The sequence below is a fragment of the Callospermophilus lateralis genome, chromosome 1 (genome assembly GCF_048772815.1).
Source record: "Callospermophilus lateralis isolate mCalLat2 chromosome 1, mCalLat2.hap1, whole genome shotgun sequence".
Lineage (NCBI taxonomy): Eukaryota > Metazoa > Chordata > Mammalia > Rodentia > Sciuridae > Callospermophilus > Callospermophilus lateralis.
Window position 1 is genome coordinate 94929832 of NC_135305.1, and position 21209 is coordinate 94951040.

The 21209-nt window shown below is 38.5% G+C and overlaps 1 protein-coding gene across 2 annotated transcripts in view; it reads left to right on the forward strand.

Annotated features, from left to right (window-relative positions):
• Positions 1-21209, forward strand: part of Pou6f2 (POU class 6 homeobox 2) — a 470488-nt gene that overhangs the window by 423354 nt on the left and 25925 nt on the right. For both annotated transcript variants that reach the window (XM_076864071.2, XM_076864074.2), the window contains one exon: positions 20932-21138. In XM_076864071.2, the coding sequence (XP_076720186.1) occupies positions 20932-21138 (207 nt within the window). The remainder of the gene's footprint in view (positions 1-20931; positions 21139-21209) is intronic.

Genomic DNA, 21209 nt, shown 5'->3' on the forward strand with positions numbered 1-21209 from the left:
CTCACAGACTAGCAGTTTGTTTCCCCATCTTGGAATCTCCATTAACTGTATTCCAATAAACTTAGACAGATTGGAAATCTCACTATATCAAAGGGTTTTTATTTCTGCTCCCATTTTTTTTTCGATTCACCAGAACCAGTAATTTGAGCAAATATGAAAGTAAAGCTGTCATTTCTATAAGTTCTAACTTTTCCCATTCATGTACCATTAATTCAAAAGGCAGGCACTACTATTTAATAGAGTTATTCATTTTAACAGAAATGCTACATTCTAAGTCACAAAGTACATGTCTCACCCAGGAATGTTAAAAGGTTTTAAAACTAGGTCAGACTCGACTTTAAGACGGGAAGGTAGCAAATGTCCTCCTGGTTATTAGTGGTCATAAAACTGATATTGGATATGGCATTGCTATGAACACAGACAGTAGTTCTCTTAGTGGATCGGGAGTTCATGCAAGAATTGGTAGGCAATGGAATAAGCACTAGACATCTCTAGTGAATCTTTGAATCCCAGGTTGGCCAATAGCTAGCTCTATGACCTAGAGCAAATTCCTTGAGCCCTCTAAGCCTCAGTCTTCCTGACTACAAAATAAGGATGATAAAATCTAAGCCCCTAGGTTGGGAGCATTAAATAAGACCATGGTTGGGGGGAGCCTACCACAGTGCCTGAGTACACAGGTAAAGAGTCAATAAATGTTGACCAGAATTATCTTTTTCATCACCACTTAGAGTTTTGTTTAGCATTTTCTAGAAAACCATATTTGATTTGCATATGCAGCAAGAGGCAATACAGTGTATAGGTAAAGAGAAAGGGTTCTGGAGCCAGACTCTCCTTCACTAGTCAGGATACCTTGGTCAATGTCCATATTCTCTCTGTGCCTCCAGTGCTTCATCTGAAAAATAATGACACCAGCTCTAGGATTAAAGTGCTTAGCATGGAGTCAGAGTTACAATCTTCTCTCAATGCTATCACTCCATAAATGCTATCTGTTAATCAAGATGATACGTGTTTTCAGTTCATAACTTCACATGAACCTGTGTTAGTATCTATGTGTGAGGCATTTGAGAGAGTGAGAATGTTAGTAGTAAGGCGTTAAGTTATTCTAAGGAAATCTCATCTTTATTCTGGATAGTTCAGCAGTGGGTTGGGGGAATGTGAATGTGTTTGTGTGTGAGTGTGTGTGTGTGTGTGTGTGTTGTGTGTTGTGTGTGTGTGTGTGTGTGTGTGTGTGTTCCTAATACACATTCAGTGAGTATGTTCAGGATTTGGCAAGTAGATTTTCCATCGATTTGTTCAGCAATAGAATTGGCTTCCCTTGTGCCCCTGGCAATATCTCCTTATTGGCATTATTACAGAAAAGTAAAAGCAAATGAAATTTTATTTTATCCTGGGGTTAAAGAAAGCATTTTACATTTTAACTGAAGCTGAGAATGTTTCCTGATGAAATTAAGTCCTCGACCACTGTGAAGTTTCCTTAAGTGGTAGCAAGTAAACTCCAAGACCCCCTCCCCTTTTGCCAGTCAAGTAAAAACAAACAAACAAACAAAAAAAAAACACTAAACAACATTATTTTTAATTACAAATAGAATAAAAAAGGTAAGGAGACCCACACAGGTTATTCAATAGTAGACAAACTGTAATATGACTAAATGTTGGCTGAGCAGAATTGGTTTGGTGAGACAGAAGAATTTGCTGTAGCAATGCAGGATAGAAGCTGCCTTCTAAAATGATCTCAAGCTGATGAAAGAAAAGCTACCTATAGCCTATACATTGTGGCTTGTACAAACCATTGATTTTGACTTACCTGTATATTCAACTGCTGTGGGCTAGAGAAAGGTGTATGGAGAAGCAGGAATATCACTAGCACTTTATATGTACACACCAACTGTCCAATTATCACTTTAAAATGTGATTTTAAAATATACATCTTAGAATTGAAGAAACATGATGCTTACATACAGATACTCCTCTGAATTGTAATAATGAACTAAATAATATCTCCAGAGGGCAGCAGAGTAGCTAAAAGCATGGGTTTTAGCTACAAAATACAAAACACTGTCATTTTTTAGTTGTGTGGCTTTGGATAAGTTATATAACTTTTCTGGGCATTTTTTTTCTCATCAGTAAAAGGGAAATGATAAGGTTTCTCACATGTATTTGTCATGGGGTTAAACTTGATAATAGGAAAAGTGCTTAGCACAATTCCTGATATGTCTCAGGCATTTAATAAATTATACCTATTCCCTTTCAAGTGAAAAGCCAGCAGTTGACCCTGCAATGTGCCACTGAAGTAATTTAGCACATAATTTAAATAGGAAGATGGGAATCTTTTAAAGCAAATCACTACAAGATGAACAAAGATAAAGTTATAACATATGCTATTCTCAGCCAAAAGATTGAGAGATAAATGAATGTATTCAATAAGTGTCTATTGAGCCCTCTATAGGTTTTATTAGATCTGCTAAAAAACCAACAAAACTATAGCTGCACGAATGTGTAAAACTATTTCCAATCCTGTGGTAAATAGTGTGTGATTCTGACCATGTGACCAAAGCAAAAGAGGTACATTGAACATAATGGGCCAAAGCCAATGGACAAAGAATTTAGGGAATTTCACATATATTGTTGTATTTCTTTTTTAATGGTGACATGCATAAAATGTATATCAATTAACTGTACCAAAAAAACCCCACAAAACATCCTGTTTACATTCTCCATATTAGTTTCATTTCTCTTGTTCATTTTTAAAAGAAACAAAAGTTGGGCTGGGGATTCAGCCTAGTGATAGAATACTTACCAAACATGCATGAGGTTCTGAGTTCAATCCCTTCTCCCTCCCACAAAATTACAGACAAACTTAAAATTGATACCCTTTCCTCCCATTCCCAAAGTAATTACATTGATAAATCGGTGACTCCTTTCCATGCAAGTTTTGAGGTTTTTTTACTACAAAATATTGAGAAAGCAAGATACAAACTGCATACAAAATGATACTGTTTTTAATACAGAGAAACAATAGAATATATGTAAACATTTTACATAAATAAGAACCAAACCTATTTTATTCAAAGTTCAGAGTTGGCAACTGTGTGTTTTCTCATGAAGATTATGAACAGAGCAATCTATTTACATAATATGCTTAACTAATGGTTTCGGCTATGTTTTCCAAACCAAAACTCCAAACAGTCTGACAAAAGATTTTAATTTCTCATTTGCAAATGTCATCATATGAAGTTTGATATATATATAAAGGGTGTAAAACTTAAATCCCATTGAGTGAATTATATTCCAAGTAGCATTTTTTTAGAGAACATTTATAAAAATCTGCTCTGCCTAGAGACTGGGAAATATATGTTTGTGGGGTTACTAACATTATAAGAATTTTACCCAGGCTTCATTGAAGTAATAAAGATAAAACAACAATAATAAACAACCTCGATCTTTCTAATAACATTTCGAAGCTGCCCTTCGAGCCCGATTAAGAGTTTTATTTCCTCATTTCAGAAGAAGCAATTGCATTAATGCAATTTTCCTTAAGTGTGAGCCTTATAAGCCCCTCTAGAGGCTCCACAAACCAGGATTCCCGGTTTAGATGAGCTGCCCAGCTGTCTAGCTTGGTGTCCACCACGAACTCAGGTCCTGCGCTGCAGAGACTGGCGTGGCTTATTCTCCTGGGTGGAGATGGGCAATCGGGCCACCCCGCGGAATTTAACTTTCTTAAACCCTCTTTCCCCAACCTATCACTTCACAGAATTTATACTCTCCGAGCAGGCTTTAGAAAAATGCTACGGGAAATAATTTACACTCATTCTTGTCCATGTTTTTTAAATGCGGAAATATTCATTTAAATCAGAAAAGAACTTCCTCCTAAGGAGGTTTGCTTTGCAACACGGGCTTTGCTTTTGTGCTGCTGCTTTGTTGCCTACTTATCATGTTTCAGAAATAAGGGGTCTCAGACCATTCCAAGCACTCCCTGGGACTCATAATATGCAAACCGAGTGCAGATTAATGTGTGGTTGTCCCAAGGCCCATGCTGAAAAGACGCTCTCTTTGGAGTTTTGTAATCTGCTAATTGACAGGTCAGAAGTGGAGTCCAGGGAGGTGGTTGATGAATCAATGAAGTCCAGCTTTTGGGTCCTTGCTTTCTTGGGTAAATGGTGCTTTTGAGCCTTGATAGCAGTGATTCTGCGGACTCTGAACTTCCTGGAAGTTTTGGCCACCAGAGTGGCTCTATGGCTGCAGCCAACACGCGGTACTGATCAGGGTTCAGAGCCCCGCAGCGTCACCAGCAGAAGCACAGCGCAGTCCCTCATCCCTGAACAACAGGCAGCCTATTGTTCATCCAGATCTCCCCAGAGCTGCCAAACGCATTCCCCTCTCTCCGCCTCACCCTCCACCCCCTCATTCCCCACTTCCATTTCCGACATGTAAGTATCCTCAATCCAAAAACCTGTTCAACTTAATTTTTAAAAGCCTCCTCTGAGATCTTTCTTTCCACCCTTCTTCACCAGCAAAACTCAGTCGTGCAACTTCTTATGTGCAATAAAATGGGTGGGCAGGAATATACAATTTTTTAAAATCCAGTGTGGATTTTGCCCCTGGAGATTGAGTAGAGAGGACCAGTCTTTCACCTAAAGCAGAATATTGTGCGGTCATTTTTCCTGCCCTGATGACAGCAACGTTTTGTTTTGTTTTTCTTTACTTTGCTTTTAATTCTTCATATTCTTGCAAATAGGGAAATCTTTTCTCTCACGTAGGCCCCTCTGTCAAGACTATTGGCACATCCTTTCTTTCTGAAGAATAGGAGAGGGGCCAATTAACTCCTGAAGGATCCCAATTAAGAGCTATAATTCTAAACAGGTAGTAACTTAAAGATGCCATTTATAGCTCTAGTCAGAACCACCTTTTTTTGAATGCTTTTTCACTAGCATATTTGCACTCCAATTACTGCATCCTTATGGCAAAATTCTCTCCCTAATAATAATAATCATGTGACTCGTTTCAGCATGCTAAGTTCTTTAACCATGTTAACTCTTAGATGAGTGCTAAGTTTTATCTGGATATTCCCTTGGGCCAAGCAACTTCTAGAAAAGAACAATGAAAATAATATCTCCCCTGCGCTAAGCCTGCACCATGGGATTGGTGTCATCAATAATCCTCCTGGAGCAATTCATAGTTAGGTTTGATTATCCCAGCTGTGCAACTCTCAAGATGCCCAGGGTTAAGTGACTCCCTGGAATAAAACCCTTTGTAAGTGGCAGAACTGAGATTTTGGCCCAGAGGCCCCACCCATTCTCTTATACCACCCTGATTTTCTCTTGATTTTCTCTTTTTTTCTTACTTTACTTCCTGGATGCCCATAGACATGTCAGAACCTCTAAAACTTTCATTTCTCCATCTTCAAATGAGAACTAGACTTCTTACCCTTCAATCTCAGACTTTTCTTGAAGGTGTACATAAATACATATCTTTGAAACTGTTGCTATAAATAATCAGGTTATTTTATTTATATTTTCACCATTATTATTTTTGCTGATCAAAGATATTAGAGAGGTAAGTCTCTAAAGCAGTACGTCAGCCTTAGAAAGTCTATCTCAGGTCTGCATATCATCTTGCCAGAATTGGCCCAGGCAGATCATAGGTCTCTTGGCTCCCATAAGGCATTTTAACCATGAGGAAAGAAAAAAGCCTGTGATATGTATAAATGTGTGCACATACACACACACACACACCCATATACACACACAAACACACACACTTTTTAATCCTCTTAGGGTGGTAGATCTAAAGGTCTGTTTAATATATTAAAGTTTTATGTGTAAGGCTTTTAAGTGGGCCATACAGCATTACTGTATCTAATACAGTGCCTGCCAAATTAAACTGACAACTGTCTATTTACTTGGCTTTCAATTTATTTTAACATTTCACTGTTGTTATAAAGACTTAACAATATAAAGGATGTTAAACATTTAGCACTTCAATAGTGAATGCTAAGCATGTCCCTTGACCATATTTCTCTTGAAACCATGGTCCCTCCAACATGCAGTGAGGACCTGTTTCACAATTTTGAATCTGCTGACCATACTGTTAGTAACCAGGTAAACTTAACAACCTTGTTTCCTCCAGATTAAAGCAACAGTCAGCTAGATGATGTCCAGCCTGCTTCCCTAACGCAACTATGCAGCTGCTGGACATAATAGCACCCTTTTCTCTGTAAAAAATGCTTTATTTAATCAGGATTATATTACTTACAAGGTTCACGTAAGTACCTTGATTTCCTCTGGTGCCCTAGAATAAAAACATTCCCATCTGCCTTCAATAAATCTGTAAGTAATGTTAGGAAGCCATCCCAGGTAATCAAAGGGAGGGAACAAGTGATATGTACAGGGAGAAAAACAAACATCTCTTTTAAGTTCACATAGAAGTTCAGGATTTGGTTGCAACTTAAACATAGACGATTTTTTAATGTGAGGATCTTCTCAGTATCACTGGGTTATAAGAGAACTATTTTTTAAATATGAAAGTGTCCTTGAGAGAAAGAATACTTATGTTTAGAAGGTGATACATAAATTTCTTAAATGAACACAAAAGGGAGTGGCATCGTATGCTCAGGACATGGTAATCTGGGGACTCTGAGAACTCATTTTGATTATTGATAAATCAAAAACATAAAATCATATCTTTTAAGATATATAAAAATAGAGCTTCTGCCCCTTTGGCTCACATGCAAATAAACAGTAGAAGTGGGGATGTTATCTATGGTTTTATGTACCTTGACTTGTTTCTGCAGTGAAGAACTAAGATGAATCAGAAAGCACTAAGAACTTGTTCTTCTCAAGAACTAAAGCTGTTTCAACATACACTGCTAGAAATGCTCCAAATATTTTAAAGAAGTTAAATATATTATTTTTTAACTCTGAGATGTTGATTAAATTAATGATTCTATAACTAAATGACTCACTTGTTTTTTGATGTTAAGTATCACTACATCAACTTCTCCACTATTTAATAACATAAATGTCTACTTCATGAATTATTTCATCTGGAAAGACTGGAAAGAAAAATATTCCTGATAAAACTATACTTCAAAAGTAATGTAAAATCCCAAAAATTCATTCTATTGGCATTAATTAAAAGTCATTGAGCCTACAAAAGGACAGTCAGGAAATCATTGTGTTAGTGATGATAAATCACATTTCCTCACGACCAAATTTGAAATACCAAATGTATATTTTTTAGGGACATTTAAAGTAAGAGCCAGGAAACTCTGAGAAATTCAGTTGGAAGGGTACATCTGGCCCTCTTCCATCTATCAAAAATTGCCTGATCATTGGGGATAAAGGTGCAGATTGATCATCTATGAAAATGGGGATGCAATTTTATGAGAAAAACTCATCAGCATAATTCTAATGAACTGTGGTCTTTGTTGTGAGAAATGAGAAAATCTGTGGTCTCACCCTAAAGAACATTAAGAAAACATTACTTGCAGGAAATTGAAAAAGTAATATATGTTAGAGTGATGAGGACAACTTTTTTCTGATTGAACAGATAGATAAATATTGCATGCAAGTATCAAAATACGTTTAATTTTGCCACAACAATGGATATTCTCTTCATAAAAAGCACATGAATCATCTTGGACTCATGGAACTGGATGATGATAAACAGATGCATCTTTAATGGCACTTGGAGTGGCCTCTTTCTCCACCCTATTTTTTTTTCTTTTCTTAGAGTCTTGTTTTGTTGTTTATCCTAATTTAAATTCAACTTTACAGCCTGAGTGCGCTCACTGCGTATAAACACAGAACTAGGAGATGCTAAATATGTATAGCGCTTTCTTGAGCAATTGCCAAACATTTTCTTCACCAATTCCATTGAATAAGAATTTATTTCAATGAAGGATGAATTTGGAATATTGGAAATCACTGGTCCCTGATTAGATTTTTGCTATCATTGCGGTAGCTCTTTTTTTCTCTCTCTCATTTGGAGAAAAAATATAAAATAAACAGTTCACAGGTCTAGGACCTCATTTGGGAATGTTTGTTAAAGCTTCTAAGGACAAGCCTTGAGTCAAGGTGTTCTCCCAAGCAATAAATAACTTTAATCTGATTTAGTCTCTTAATCTGGTACCAACAGGCAGAAGCAGAAATACTTTTCCAAATTCTAAGTATTTTTTGCTCATATTAAAAGTTAAAGTCTTAGGCAAAGCCGTGTAAAGGCTCACAAACTTGGTCTTTCTGCAAAAAAGATGGCTTCACCCCAGTTGTGATATTCTTTTGAAAGAAAAAAAAAATAACTGTTTTTGCAATTCTACAATGTTGGCAGTTACAGAGAACATGAAAAGAACTCACAGTTTAATTTGTAATCATTTGATAAAAGGGAAAATGATGATGGAAAAAAATGTTTCCAGTTCATCCTTAAGAAATTGTCTTTGTTTTCTGGTTCATAGAAAATTCTTGAACTTTCCAGTGGACAAATATAATGAGAATGTAAAACCACTGAAGAGAATTGAAAATGGAAGTATTAGATCATCTTTACAAATATTTTCATTTTATCCCACTGAATAAGTAATATTCAAATAAATAAAGTGAGAAAAAAGAATAAGTAATATGAGAAGCTACAAATCAAAACTAAGGCTTGAAGGAATTTGCTTTTATGAAATATTGTATGTGCTCTTGTTATAAATAACCATGAATTGAAATGTCCTTTTTTTATTCTAATTAGGATTTTATAGATAGGAAAATTAAAATATATTCATAGAAGGGGAGGCTTTGTGAGAGCATGGTGGAATGGAATCCCTGTTTACCAAGTAAGAAATCCATAGAATTCTTGAGGTAGAACAAAATGTACAGAGGTTATGACTATAGTCTGATCACTGAGGAGGTTCTATTCCAACCATATGCCTGTCATTTCTGCTCTCCTGTAGGAAACCAGCAATTTTTGTCCTTGGAAAACAGTTCTGATTGTTACCTAACCTCTGGAGGCATTTTAGACACCAACCTTTCTTTCTTCCTTCCCTCCTTCCTTCCTTCCTTCCCTCCCTCCTTCCTTTCTTCCTTTCTTTCTTTTCATATGTAGTCAGGGTGGTTTAAAAGCAAGATTTAAAATAGTCATATTTCTCGAATTCCCAAGATCTAGAACAGTACCTGAGAAAAATACACAGTAGGTATTCACTAAGTGGAATACAGAAATGAATTTTCAATAATATTGGCCTTCCTTGAAGAGTTAAAAAAAAAAAAAACTACCAGTTTTCAAGAGAGAATAAGAAACTATTTCAATGAACACAGGTGTCCAGTTGAAACATCTGATCACGTAAACAATCATTTTTCAAAAGGAGAGACCTCCAAAGACCACCAAAAGTCATTGATAATTGCAGTAGTTTACTGTAGAAGTCTTGTCAACAGCAGAAGTTTTAGGTTATATAAATTGCTACCATCTTGACTATCCTGCCCACAGGGAGACTAGGCTGTCTTCATTGGGGAGTTGCTAGTGCCGTGTGAGAACAAGATTTACAGAAAAAAATCTATTAATCCAAAAGAAAAGGTTTGCAGAATTCACATGGCTGGGTAATTTCCTGACCTTTTTTAGTGGACATGAGTGCAATGTGGTATGGCCCTGTACCATGCACACAGAAGGCCCTCAGAAAGGATATACTAAGTGAATGAATGAATACGTAGGTGTACATGAGTGATCAATTTGTACATGAGTAAATGCCTGAGTAAAACAACCTCTTAGTTTTGAATCCATTAGGGAATAAAGCAGAGGGGTTCTGCCAATGAATATGCTGCCAATATCTACAACTATAAGACATACTTTTAATATGTAAAATATTAATATTTGTACAAACCTAGCCAAACATACACTCAAAACCTTTAACTATGCTACCATAAGCAATACACTTTCAGGGGGAAATCTATGTGCTAACAACCAGCAATAAATTTCTGAAACGTGGAACAAAATGGCAAATTCCATTCATTTCCAAAAGAGTCCTTCCATATTTCACTTCCCTTGCCCAAATTCTCATTCCTTTGAACTTCTTCAAATTTGGAGAATTTTGAGATTTTTTTTGTTTTCTTGCTAAATTCTAAATTCTTTTTTTTTTATTGGTTATTCAAAACATTACAAAGATTGTAGAATCAATCGGTTACACATCCACATTTTTACATAATGCCATAATAGTAACTGTTGTATTCTGCTACCTTTCCTATCCTCTACTATCTAAATTCTAAATTCTAAAACTCTTCCCATTCTGAGTCTTGCTTATTTGGTCTCTTGGGAGAACCACTTTGTATTATGGAATATTTCTCCCCAGTCATCAATGAAACCAGTAATCATTGATTCTAACACCATGCCTGTCTTAATCCACTCAGGCTGCTATAGCAAAATACCATAGACTTGGAGGTTTATAAACAACAAAAATTTATTTCTCACAGTTCTCAAGATGGATCAGTCCAAGATCAAGGTGCCAGCAGATTCAGCATCTGCAGAGGGCCCAGTTCTTGGTTCACAGCCAGTCATCTTTCTTACTGTGTTCTCACATAGTGGAAGTGTTTTGTTTTTCTTTTTTGTTTGTTTGTTTGTTTCATAAGGACACTAGTCACACAGCCCTCATAGCCTAATTACTTCCCAAAGGCCTCACTTCCGAATACCATCATGCTTGAAATAGGTTTCAACATGTGAAGTTTGGAGAGACATAAAGACTCAGTCTATAGCAATGCCCAACTGAACCTTCACAATAGCTGTAGATAATGTTTTGTATAATTGACTCTCTCCTGTCCTATCTTCATTATACTACCTTCTAGCTGAGTAAAAAATATGCAGAAAAGCAGAAGGAAAATAGCACCATAGAGAAAACAAGAATCCTTATATAATTCAAAATTTGCCAATGTGCTTTTAAATATAGTAAGTGTATAATTTTCAGACATAACTTTAAAACTGGTGTTAATGGCAAGCATCTATGCTTTTATCAAGAAAAGGATGTAATTCCTGAACACTGACTGCTACCCCACCTGTCCCTCCAAGAACAGACCATTTAGTTCACATCTCAGTGTAGAATCATCTGTGTAAATTTAATTTAATGTTTTGATTAATGTTTTATTGATGTTTCCTAACACTTGAGTGGGAACCCCAGGGAGAAAATAGCAAACCTCACAATTACAGTAATCTATGTGAGTATAGATACTATGGAGCATCTTAAAATAAAAATTTTAAGGAAAAAAAAAAAAAAAAACTTGTCTCCAGAGTGCAGAGTATGCCCGATTCAGTTGTAGTATTACCATAGTGGGAACTGTCACCTGCTCAGAACAGCACTGAGACTGCTAACTTCATTTTGCCAAAGAACCTGAGAAAGATTCAGGTCCAATAAGGATGATCATTGTATCAATCGAGTTGACTCTTACCTGGGAGGCCTGTCAGTTCCCTGAGAGATGTAGAGTTTCTTCTGTGACGTTTGCTGCTAATGGGCTGCATAACTAGGGTTCAGCCTGTGGCCTATAAGCAAATTGTTCCTGTAAAGCAACCTTGGAATTGACATTATCCACCCTGTCTTACATCATTAAGATCTTATAGGATTCCTTCATCCCACCTTATCATTTGCAATTGGAAAATACAGGCACACACAGTAGATTTCTTTGGTCTCAACAACTAAACAAATAAAAGAATGTGTTCAAGAGTGTGTCTGGGAGTTTCAGATAGTTTTACATTTAATTAAGGAAAAGAGAGGGAAGAAAGATCCACAAAAGTACATCTTTATTGTACTTTACAAATACTGCTGATTACTCATGAGAATAACCTTGCTAACATAATTGCCAAATGGCCGGGTCAAATTGCTTCTGACTCTTCCTTCTGACATTTCCTTAGATATTGTCACTACTGTCCCCTTTGCAGGCACTGGCTTTCCCTGGCATAATTTTAAGATTTTCAAAAGCCTCAGAGAAACTTTGGCACCTAACACATTTAAGTAGAATTTATTTTTTTAATTTATTTATTTATTCTAATTTGTTATACATGACAGCAGAATGCATTTCAGTTCATAGTACACATACAGAACACAATTTTTCATGTCTCTGGTTGTTCACAACAATCAGTATTATAGATAGCAGGCACTTACCTCTCAGAAATAAATCAAATTCATCGTTCATGAGAAAATACATTTTCTGTTCACAATTTGAAATTCTCTACCTCTGGTAGCTTGTTAAGTTCTCTTTTCTCCTTTCCCAAACTCCTTGCTTTCTTTTCTCCTCTATATCTCCAGCATTCTTAGTTGACAAACTTTTGGCATTGTGAAATCACCTTTCTGAGTGTTTCTGACTTAATATTTCAGGGAAGGACAGTTCCTTCCAACCTTAACCGTGGTGATGGTCCTTCCAGGTGAAGTTCAGGTCCGTGCTCCATTGTATTCTTAGGGAATGCAATCTTCTATGATCACTTTAAATTGAAAATTAGATTCCCAGTTTCCTGACAACAATCAAACCTCGAGATCTTATTTGAAACGCCACTAACGGAAGCAGCATCCCCCCAGCTAGGCCTCCTTTCTGCTGCTTGCTACTGTGGGAAAGGGCTACCAGGTCCCTCTTTCTGTCCCTGTTGGAATGATTCCCCTCCTCCCTCACTTGTTAATGATGCTTCTGATCCACCAGGTTGAAGTGGGGAGACAAGAGGGGATGGCCTCAGCCATCTGTGGCCCAGGAGAGCAAATGGCTCAGGCCAACTCTTTCATGAGTTCTTCCCAGGTCTGGAAGGGGCTTTCCAAAAGCACATTTCTTTAGGCCATGTGTTTTCTTCCACCTGCCCACTTCCATTTCAGAGCTTGCTGTACTCCAGATCTGCTCCCCAAAGCCCTCTCTGGTGCTGTCCTAGTGCCTATTCTCCAGAGGGTCCTCTAGACCATCTAATGGCTCAGATTCATGAGTCTAGAGAAACATATATTCTTACCCTTGCTATCAATGGATGTGTAACTAATGCCTATTGTATGCAGGGCTCATTCTCTCTCTCTCCCCCTTCTCCTCTTCCTCTTCCTCCCCTCCTCTTCTCCTTCCTCCCCTCCTCTTCTCCTTCCTCTCTTTCTTTCATTCTTTCTTTTTCTTCTCCTTCTAATCTCTCTCTCTTTCTCTCCTTTCTCTTCCTTTTTCTTCCTTCTCCCCTCTCAGCTCAAAAACCACAGCGTCTTGTCTTTGTACTCTTTAGGTACATGTCCCCAAATTTGAGAGTATGATATTGATCCAACCTCTTTTATTAACCTTAAGGTAAGGAGAAAGCTCCCCATTTCCCACCCCTGGAAGTGGAGAAGATGCACAGAATTTCAAAAGTTCTCCATGTCCACTGTGGAGGCCTTAGTTCTGGAATTATCTAGTTGGTTTTCAGAATCCCCCTCTATGTAGTCAGCATATAGTCTAGTCTTTCATTTGAAATACAACACCTTTTGAATCTTGGTACCAACATGGAAACTTCCAACTTAGCACTCTATTTAAGACAGGGAAGATTTAATTATGTTTCATGTTAAGCTACTGTCTTCTCTTCTTAGCAATAAACTCTTTCCATGGTGATATAACCTTTAAAAGAGCTTTTGCAACTTTGTGAAAATGCCCATACACGCATGTAAGCAGAATAAGTTATGAATGAACATTTGTTGAACACCTATGTGATTGGCAAAGCCCAGTGTTGGGGGCTTCACATGCATTATCATATTTAGTATTTACCATACCTCAAGCAGTGAACATCATTATTCCCATTTTACAGATGAGAATACTAAAAATCTAAAGATAAAGTAATTCACCAGCAATCTCCACTAGTTCATAGGAAAGCTGAGCTTAAACACAATCAGTAAGGAATTTGTTTCCTCTATTAAGGAGAATTACCTTTAAAGGCTTTAAGAAGCTTTTAGGGAAAAACGAGGGGTTGTTTTTATTGTTGTTATTGCTGTTTTTATAATATCAGTTTTCATGCAAATTATTCTTTACATAATGTGAAAGAAAATGCCATTTTAAAGATCCTGACACCTCCAATTCTTTGCTTTTGTCTGTGAGTGTTTTTTTAAAGTTGGAATCAAACAGCAGAACACCTGGTGGGGATTCTAATTCTAGTTGACAATGGAAAACATCAAGTAGGTGGGTATTCCCAGGGGTAGAGTACCTACATACACCCACAATAAAAGCATTAAAATGTACACCTGAAAATGTTCTTTCTCACAGTTGCTTATTAAAAATGTGTGCCATCTATTGCTTACAAAGTAGTTTAAGATAATTCAACTCATGTCCTGGTTTTATGATGCCACCTTTGGGCCCATAGCCATTCTCTAGTCCCATGCTCGTGCTAGATATTCTTAATCATCTTGACATTCTTTCTTCCTGACATTGGAACTTCCAGAGCTTTAGGAAGCCAAAGCCAACTGATTGTCACAGCCTGCAAAATTAAAACTACTTTTTTAATGCCTTTTTTTTTTAATGATTTTTCCCTTTGGTTTAATGTCCTTCTGTAATTGGAGGCTTTCATCTGCTTATCTTCATGCCTTTACCACTCTGATTCAGATTCTCCACCAGAAACCCTCTCAACATTTGGACTTCTCTTGGTCTTCATCTTGGACATGGCCAAATGCAAGAAGGCATTAGATGGCATCTTGGAAATTAAATTTTGTTTGTGAAATAATGGTATTCCCCTACCCTCCTCAGAATCAATATCCTAATCAGGGTTGCCAAAATAATCCCAAGCATGTTTAACCTTAAATCTGGGAGCACAATGAGCCTATAATGAATGTATCATTTAAGAAGATAAAATCATCCCTTGGAGGAAGAAAGAGAACAGCTGAAGCCAGAGGAGAAAAAAAGAAGAAAGTGATTGGCTGCTTCCAAGAGGTGGTTGCTCCCCACCAGCTCCCTGCCTCTCAAATGCTTTAAGCTCCTTATTCAAGTATGGACAAAGTAATGGTAGTGTTAACAAAAGCCTCTTGACCAAAAAGTGCTGAGGTTACACAAATATTTGGAAAGGAACTGTCTCTGCTGATGCATTGAAAGCCCTGAGAGAGCTACTGATTTTACAACTTTGACGGGTTTCCTGTTCTTAAAGACATGGACAACAAAATTACTTGTCAATTTGACATCTGCAATCACATTCTTGTAGCAGAGTTTAACAACATATCATAGATGGTAACAACACATGGCCCATCAGATGACTTGTCCGACTGCCTGCACTTCTGTGACACTACTCTCAGACTGTTGCAGATGACACCCCCATAGTAGCGGTGAATGCATTCAGAGCATTTAACAACTAGGCAGAGGTGGATCAGGGCATTTTGATAACCTGAGGACCCAAAAGAGCTATATGACCCTAAACTGCAAGCACTTGCTACAATCACAAAATAATCTTTATGATCCTTTCTATTATAATTGCTGCTGAATAAATTTTAGTTCCAATTGGGTGTAAGACACCCATAAATACGCATGGAAATAGGAATCTTTAAAATATGGATGCTAATGAAACACTAATCACCTGGCTTTTCTTGCATCATGTGAAATTGTGGTTTATACTGTTAACACATCTAAGGAAAGGGACAGGTAGACATGAACAGCAACAACCAAATAAGTCTCCCGTCACAGAAGCAGGAACTCTTTCAGGTCACAAATTATCATTCTAATATCAGTATGGGTCTCAGTCTGGTTAAAGTATTCATCAGAGATGAATTATTACTGGTAGAGAGTCAGGGCAATGACACAGAAGATCATTGCAAACGATGCCTGAGCTATTTGCTGTGGGATTGATGGGGCAATAACTTTACTCAAAAATTTCTAATGTTGCCAGCTCGGCATAGGGTAGGCTGTGCTTTTTGAATTGAAGTGGAAGTCAATGAATGAAGCATCCTCCATGCTGAGGATTCATGGGGGCGTTTTGCTTCACATTTGGATGACTGCAATAGCATTCCAGGAACTGGTCTTGTGGTCTGTAGTCTCTCACCACTTTAGTCCTTTCTATCCGTACTGCCACATTCATACCAGAATATCTCCATTTCTGCACTCTTTCCCAACCGCATCAAAGCCCATGCATCATAACCCCTTGGCTGGATGGAATTTGACACATGCTGGCCTGTTGCCTCCTCTGGCCTCCAAACTGGAGAGCTCACCATCCTCCCTATCTCTCATCTCTAGGTTAGTCTTGCTGCTTTACCCAATCCCATTCAACCTCCCTATCTTCTGTGAGTCTTCCTAAACCATCCCCACCTTTCCTCCTCTGAAGTTACTTGTTTATCTTCCATATTCTTCTGCGCACCTGCTGTATAGGTATAGAAATTTTCATCAGATAGTTCCTGTCCACTCATTTAATACTTTTCATTTTTCCCCTTGAATTGGTAGAATCTTTGCTTTCAATGTCTTATTACCCTTACCCTGTACCAACTGCATCTCCTTGGTATCCCCCATGGCATATGATGCAATGCTTATAGAAAGGAAGATCTATAGGAACCCAGCTGCTCCACCATAATCCTCAGTGTTGTAGAAGAGCATGAATTAGTTTTGAGTATTGAATGACTTGAACATGAGTCATAGCCAGTCACCTTATTTGTTCAGCAGCTTGACCGCCATCAGGACTTCTTTTAGAAGTAAGTTCTGAACTTTTGGGATCTGAGTAGTCAAACTCCCCTAAAATCTAATTTTCAGATAAAAATATCTCAAAAGTATCCTCTTTCTACCTTTGCCCTCAAATAAGACATCACCTATCCACTTGTCAAACCTGTTTTAATTTCCTGATTTAGTTGAAATATGTGTGGATGCAATTACATCCACTAAATCCCAAAAAAGCCTAACTTTATTTTTTCCACATCTTTTATTGGTGTATTATAGTTGTACACAATGATGGAATTTGTTGTTACACATTAGTACATACATGAAATATAACATAATTTGGCGAATATCACTCCTCAGCCCTTCCACCTCCTCCCATCTTTTGGTCCCTTTCCCCTACTGATCTGCCTTGATTTTCATGTGATCACCCCTAAATTTTCTTGTCCTTTTTCCTCTCTATCTTCTGCATTTGAGAGAAAACATATAAACTTTGACCTTCTGAGTTTGACTTATTTCAATTCTAGTTCCATCCGTTTTCCTGCAAATGACATAATTTCATTTTTCTTTATGACTGAGTAAAATATCATTGTGTGTGTGTGTGTGTGTGTGTATAATTTTTTCTTTATCCATTCATTTGTTGATGGACACCTAGCTAGACTGGTTACACAGTTTGGCTACTTTGAATTGCGCTGCTATGAACATGGGTATGCATGTATCACTGTAGTATGACTTTAATTCTTTAGGATAAATACTGAGGAATGGTACAGCTGAGTCATATGGTGGTTCCATGCCTAGTCTTTTGAAAAACCTCTATATTGATTTCCATAGTGGTTGTACTAATTTAGAGTCCCACCAACAGTGTAAAAGTATTCCTTTTTCTCTATATACTATCTAGCATTTATTGTTATTTGTATTCTTGATGGCTGCCATTCTGACTGGTGTAAGATGAAATCTCAGTATAGTTTTGATTTGTATTTCCCTAATTGATAATGATGTTGAACATTTTTTTCATATATTTGTTGGCTATTTGTGTTTCTTCTTTTGAGAAGTATCTATTTAATTCATTTGCCCATTTATTTAATTGGGTTATTTGATTTTTTGGAGTAAAGTTTTTTTTATCTCTTTATATATTTATCTCTTTATATCCTCTGTCACAAGAGTAACTAATAAAGATTTTCTCCTATTCTTTGGGTTCTTTCTTCACATTCCTAATTATTTCCTCTGCATTGCAGAAAACTTTTTAATTTGGTGTCATTCCATTTATTAATTCCTGCCAAAAAGACTAGTTTAAAATACAACCTCTACTAGTAAAACAGACTTTTTATGAATATGGAATCTCAGATCTTTGCCACCTGGGCACCTCTCAACTCTTTGTGAAATCAAAGTCCATAGAGGAATTCTGATCAGATATGTAGAGATGTTAAGAGGAATCAGAGCCAGCCTAAGCAAAATAGACTCATCAGGACATTTTTAGACAATCCAGTGTGTGATCATCTCTACCCTTCAATGAAAGAAAGCAAATTAAAACCAGCATATTGTGATACAATAGAGAATGTGACAAAACTCCCCACAATGCACTGCCAAGTTTTTGGCATGCTGACATGGTGATCCTAACATCCCTGAAATGGGGAGAAAAATGATAAATGCATAACTTCAACAAGGTTTTCTGCTCTCAACCTTCCTGCCCCTGCCCTTCACCTCACAGGCAAACTCCCTTTATTAAAGGGCTCCTTCAGTCAGGCCATTACAGATTCCTCTAGCTCTGACACTATTGTTGTCCCATCCTTGATACATGATGCTAACGCCTAGGAAAAAAAGAGAGGAGAGGTGGAAAGGACATAAGTGGCACATGTTTTAGTGATGTCGCAGCTCAGGGTTGGGAAGTGAGGCTGTACTTAGAGGAGAGGCTGGTGAGTCGTTTGCATTTGCCTTTCTGCCTCTCCTTTCACCCAGAAAGCGCATCTCGTTACCACGGAGGCAGCACAGACTCCTGTCAATCATCCCGGGGCAGATTGCTTCTCTTTTCATCACAGTGTGTTCCGTAACTGTCATGTGCTCTGCCTCACTCTGAGGCATTCTCTCGGGCTACTTACTCCCACAGACTCCTAAACACACTGACATTCTGCCTAAAATAGAACCCAGACCCTGCCTCATAAATGCATCCAGTATTCACAGGCTTTCAGCTCAGGCCAATCAGATGGAGCAGGTCTGAGAAGGCCTAAAACACTGGGGAGAGCCAGAGCGGGTGGATCATTTGCTGAGTTTTCTCTGTACATGCATGGAAAGGGGAGTTATCTAAAGTAGCCTAGGACAGGAGGTTGGTTCCCCAGGCCTTTCTTACATCACCTGTGGGGGTCACAGGAATTAATCTTTCAATCCTGGGAAGCTTAATGCAAGACCACTCATCAATAAAGTACTTATGTGCTGTGATCTATTGATGTGGACTACTCCTGACCTTGCTTGCAGTGGGGTCGTGTTTGTGGCTGATGCTGCTGTATGGACATGGAAGCTTTTCTGGGGGAGACTGCAGGCCTGGAAACTCCCTTAGGGATGACTAAACAATCTTGGAGTAATTACTGGAGCTCTATCAGTGTCCATTGACAACTGCCATTGATACTTGATATTCGTACAACTCCTCCATTAGAACCATCCCTCAGAGGCCTCTGTAGTGGAAGCAATGGCCAGGTGAGGAGGGGGCTTTCTCTGGCATGACCTATCCTCCAATAATGTGGTCTAGCGGTTCTCCTGTGGTTCTGGGTTGCATATGGAGATCCAGTGGTAGCTGATTCTAAAAACTATTCATTGAGGAGTTGTTTACTGAGAAACTACCTTCAAAGCCCTGTGCAGGTGCTATGGGGGCAGGAAACAGTATTACTTATAAACCCAGTCCACAAGCAGGTTATCACCTAGAGAGAAATTACAATCAGGATGTGAACACTGTCGCAAAGCTGGTATCTCCAGGTGATGGGCGACCCAAGAAACAAAGGGCAAAGCAATTATTTGGCACTAGCCACACCCAGATTCCAGTTCTACCAGTCACTTACAAACTCCATTAAGTGATTCTGTGGAGTTCCTTTTCCTCCCTATACCTCTATGTCTTATCTATGAAGTAAAGGCATAACCAATACCCACTTCATAGAATTGTCAGAAGAATACAGAATGAAATGAAATCATACATGTGAAAGCACTCTCTGAGGCATTATTATGACTATGTCTTGGTGACCCACAGGCCAGGTCACCATGCGTCACAATTGAGAAGCAATCTTTGACAATGACCCACAAAACAGAACTGCCTAACCATCCTGCATATGGTATGTGCAGGGAAAAAAAAAAAAATCTGCATAACAAGCCCCCAAGTCTGCCCTTAGAAAAGTCCACCATATTTGGAAACACATCATAGTTTGGTTTTTACAGATTAAACCTCTTCTTAACAATGTATGGGTAAGGTCTTTATTTCTGTGGACACATTGGACATTTGCTGGTCCCTTCCGTGGTGCTTTCCATCCTTCCACAGCAATTGGATCCAGCAGGTCCTTCCCAAAGTCAGTTCCCTTTATTTACTTCCTGAAGCCACAGGCAGATGCAAAGGAAAACCTGTCCCGTCACCTTCACAGAGGCCCAAATCGCCATCCTTTAGCTCCCCTTCTTGTTTAAAATGCATCATTTAAAATGCATGGTTTTTTTTTTTTCCGATTTCACCCCCTCAGAGTCCCTTCATCTCTAAGAATTTCAAACATTTATTTATGATCTTGATTTTCTCAAGCCTTCAAAAAGCTTAGGTCTATTGGCAAATGTGACATGGCTGGTAGGTGGCATAGCTGGGAGGGCAATCTTGTTCGCCTGTCTCCAGAGCCTGAGCTCTCCACCACCATGAGCACCAGGATGCCTGAAGCCCCACATTCTGCTGGCAGGAAGTAGACCCCAGCATTGAGAGAGAGAGAGAGGGCAGAGGAAAGGATGTCGGGAGCAGCCTGTGGAAGGGGAGCCCCAGAGGTCAGGACAAGTGGGGCCCTTGTGGGGAAGAGATGTAGTCCTCCAGGGGGCCAGGGCCTTGACTGCTGGGAAACCATCCTCTCCCTGGTTCTGAGGGAAAGCCGATGTCTGTACTTTCCTGGAAGAAATTGCATGTTTATGCATTTATCATTGCTTTGATTTTAATTTTAAATAAGATATATTTCCCTTCCTGTGGTGAACGCAGTCTATGTGGAATTATCTCTTCTTTAAATACTCATTCCCTGCTACTTTTTTTTTTTCACAACTCCATACCCTTCCGACCTACTCCTGGAAACCATCTTACAAGGCCCAGGGTACCATGTGGTCTTTGGTTGTATGTGCAGACCCTAAACTGAACCAAGCTCCTTACATGTGGGCTTATTTTTTACAGATTATTGGGACCATTCCACTGATGCCTAATCCAGGGCCATCAAGCCAAGCAGCAAGTGGCACTCAGGGCCTTCAAGTACAGCCTATCACTCCCCAGCTCCTGACAAATGCCCAAGGCCAGATCATCGCCACAGTCATCGGGAACCAGATCCTGCCTGTGATCAACACCCAGGGCATCACACTCTCCCCAATAAAACCAGGCCAGCAGGTAAAGTTCCCACACCAAACTTGCCATCCCTACCAGACACCTCTCTTTACCTCCCTTCTCTGTTTTGGTCT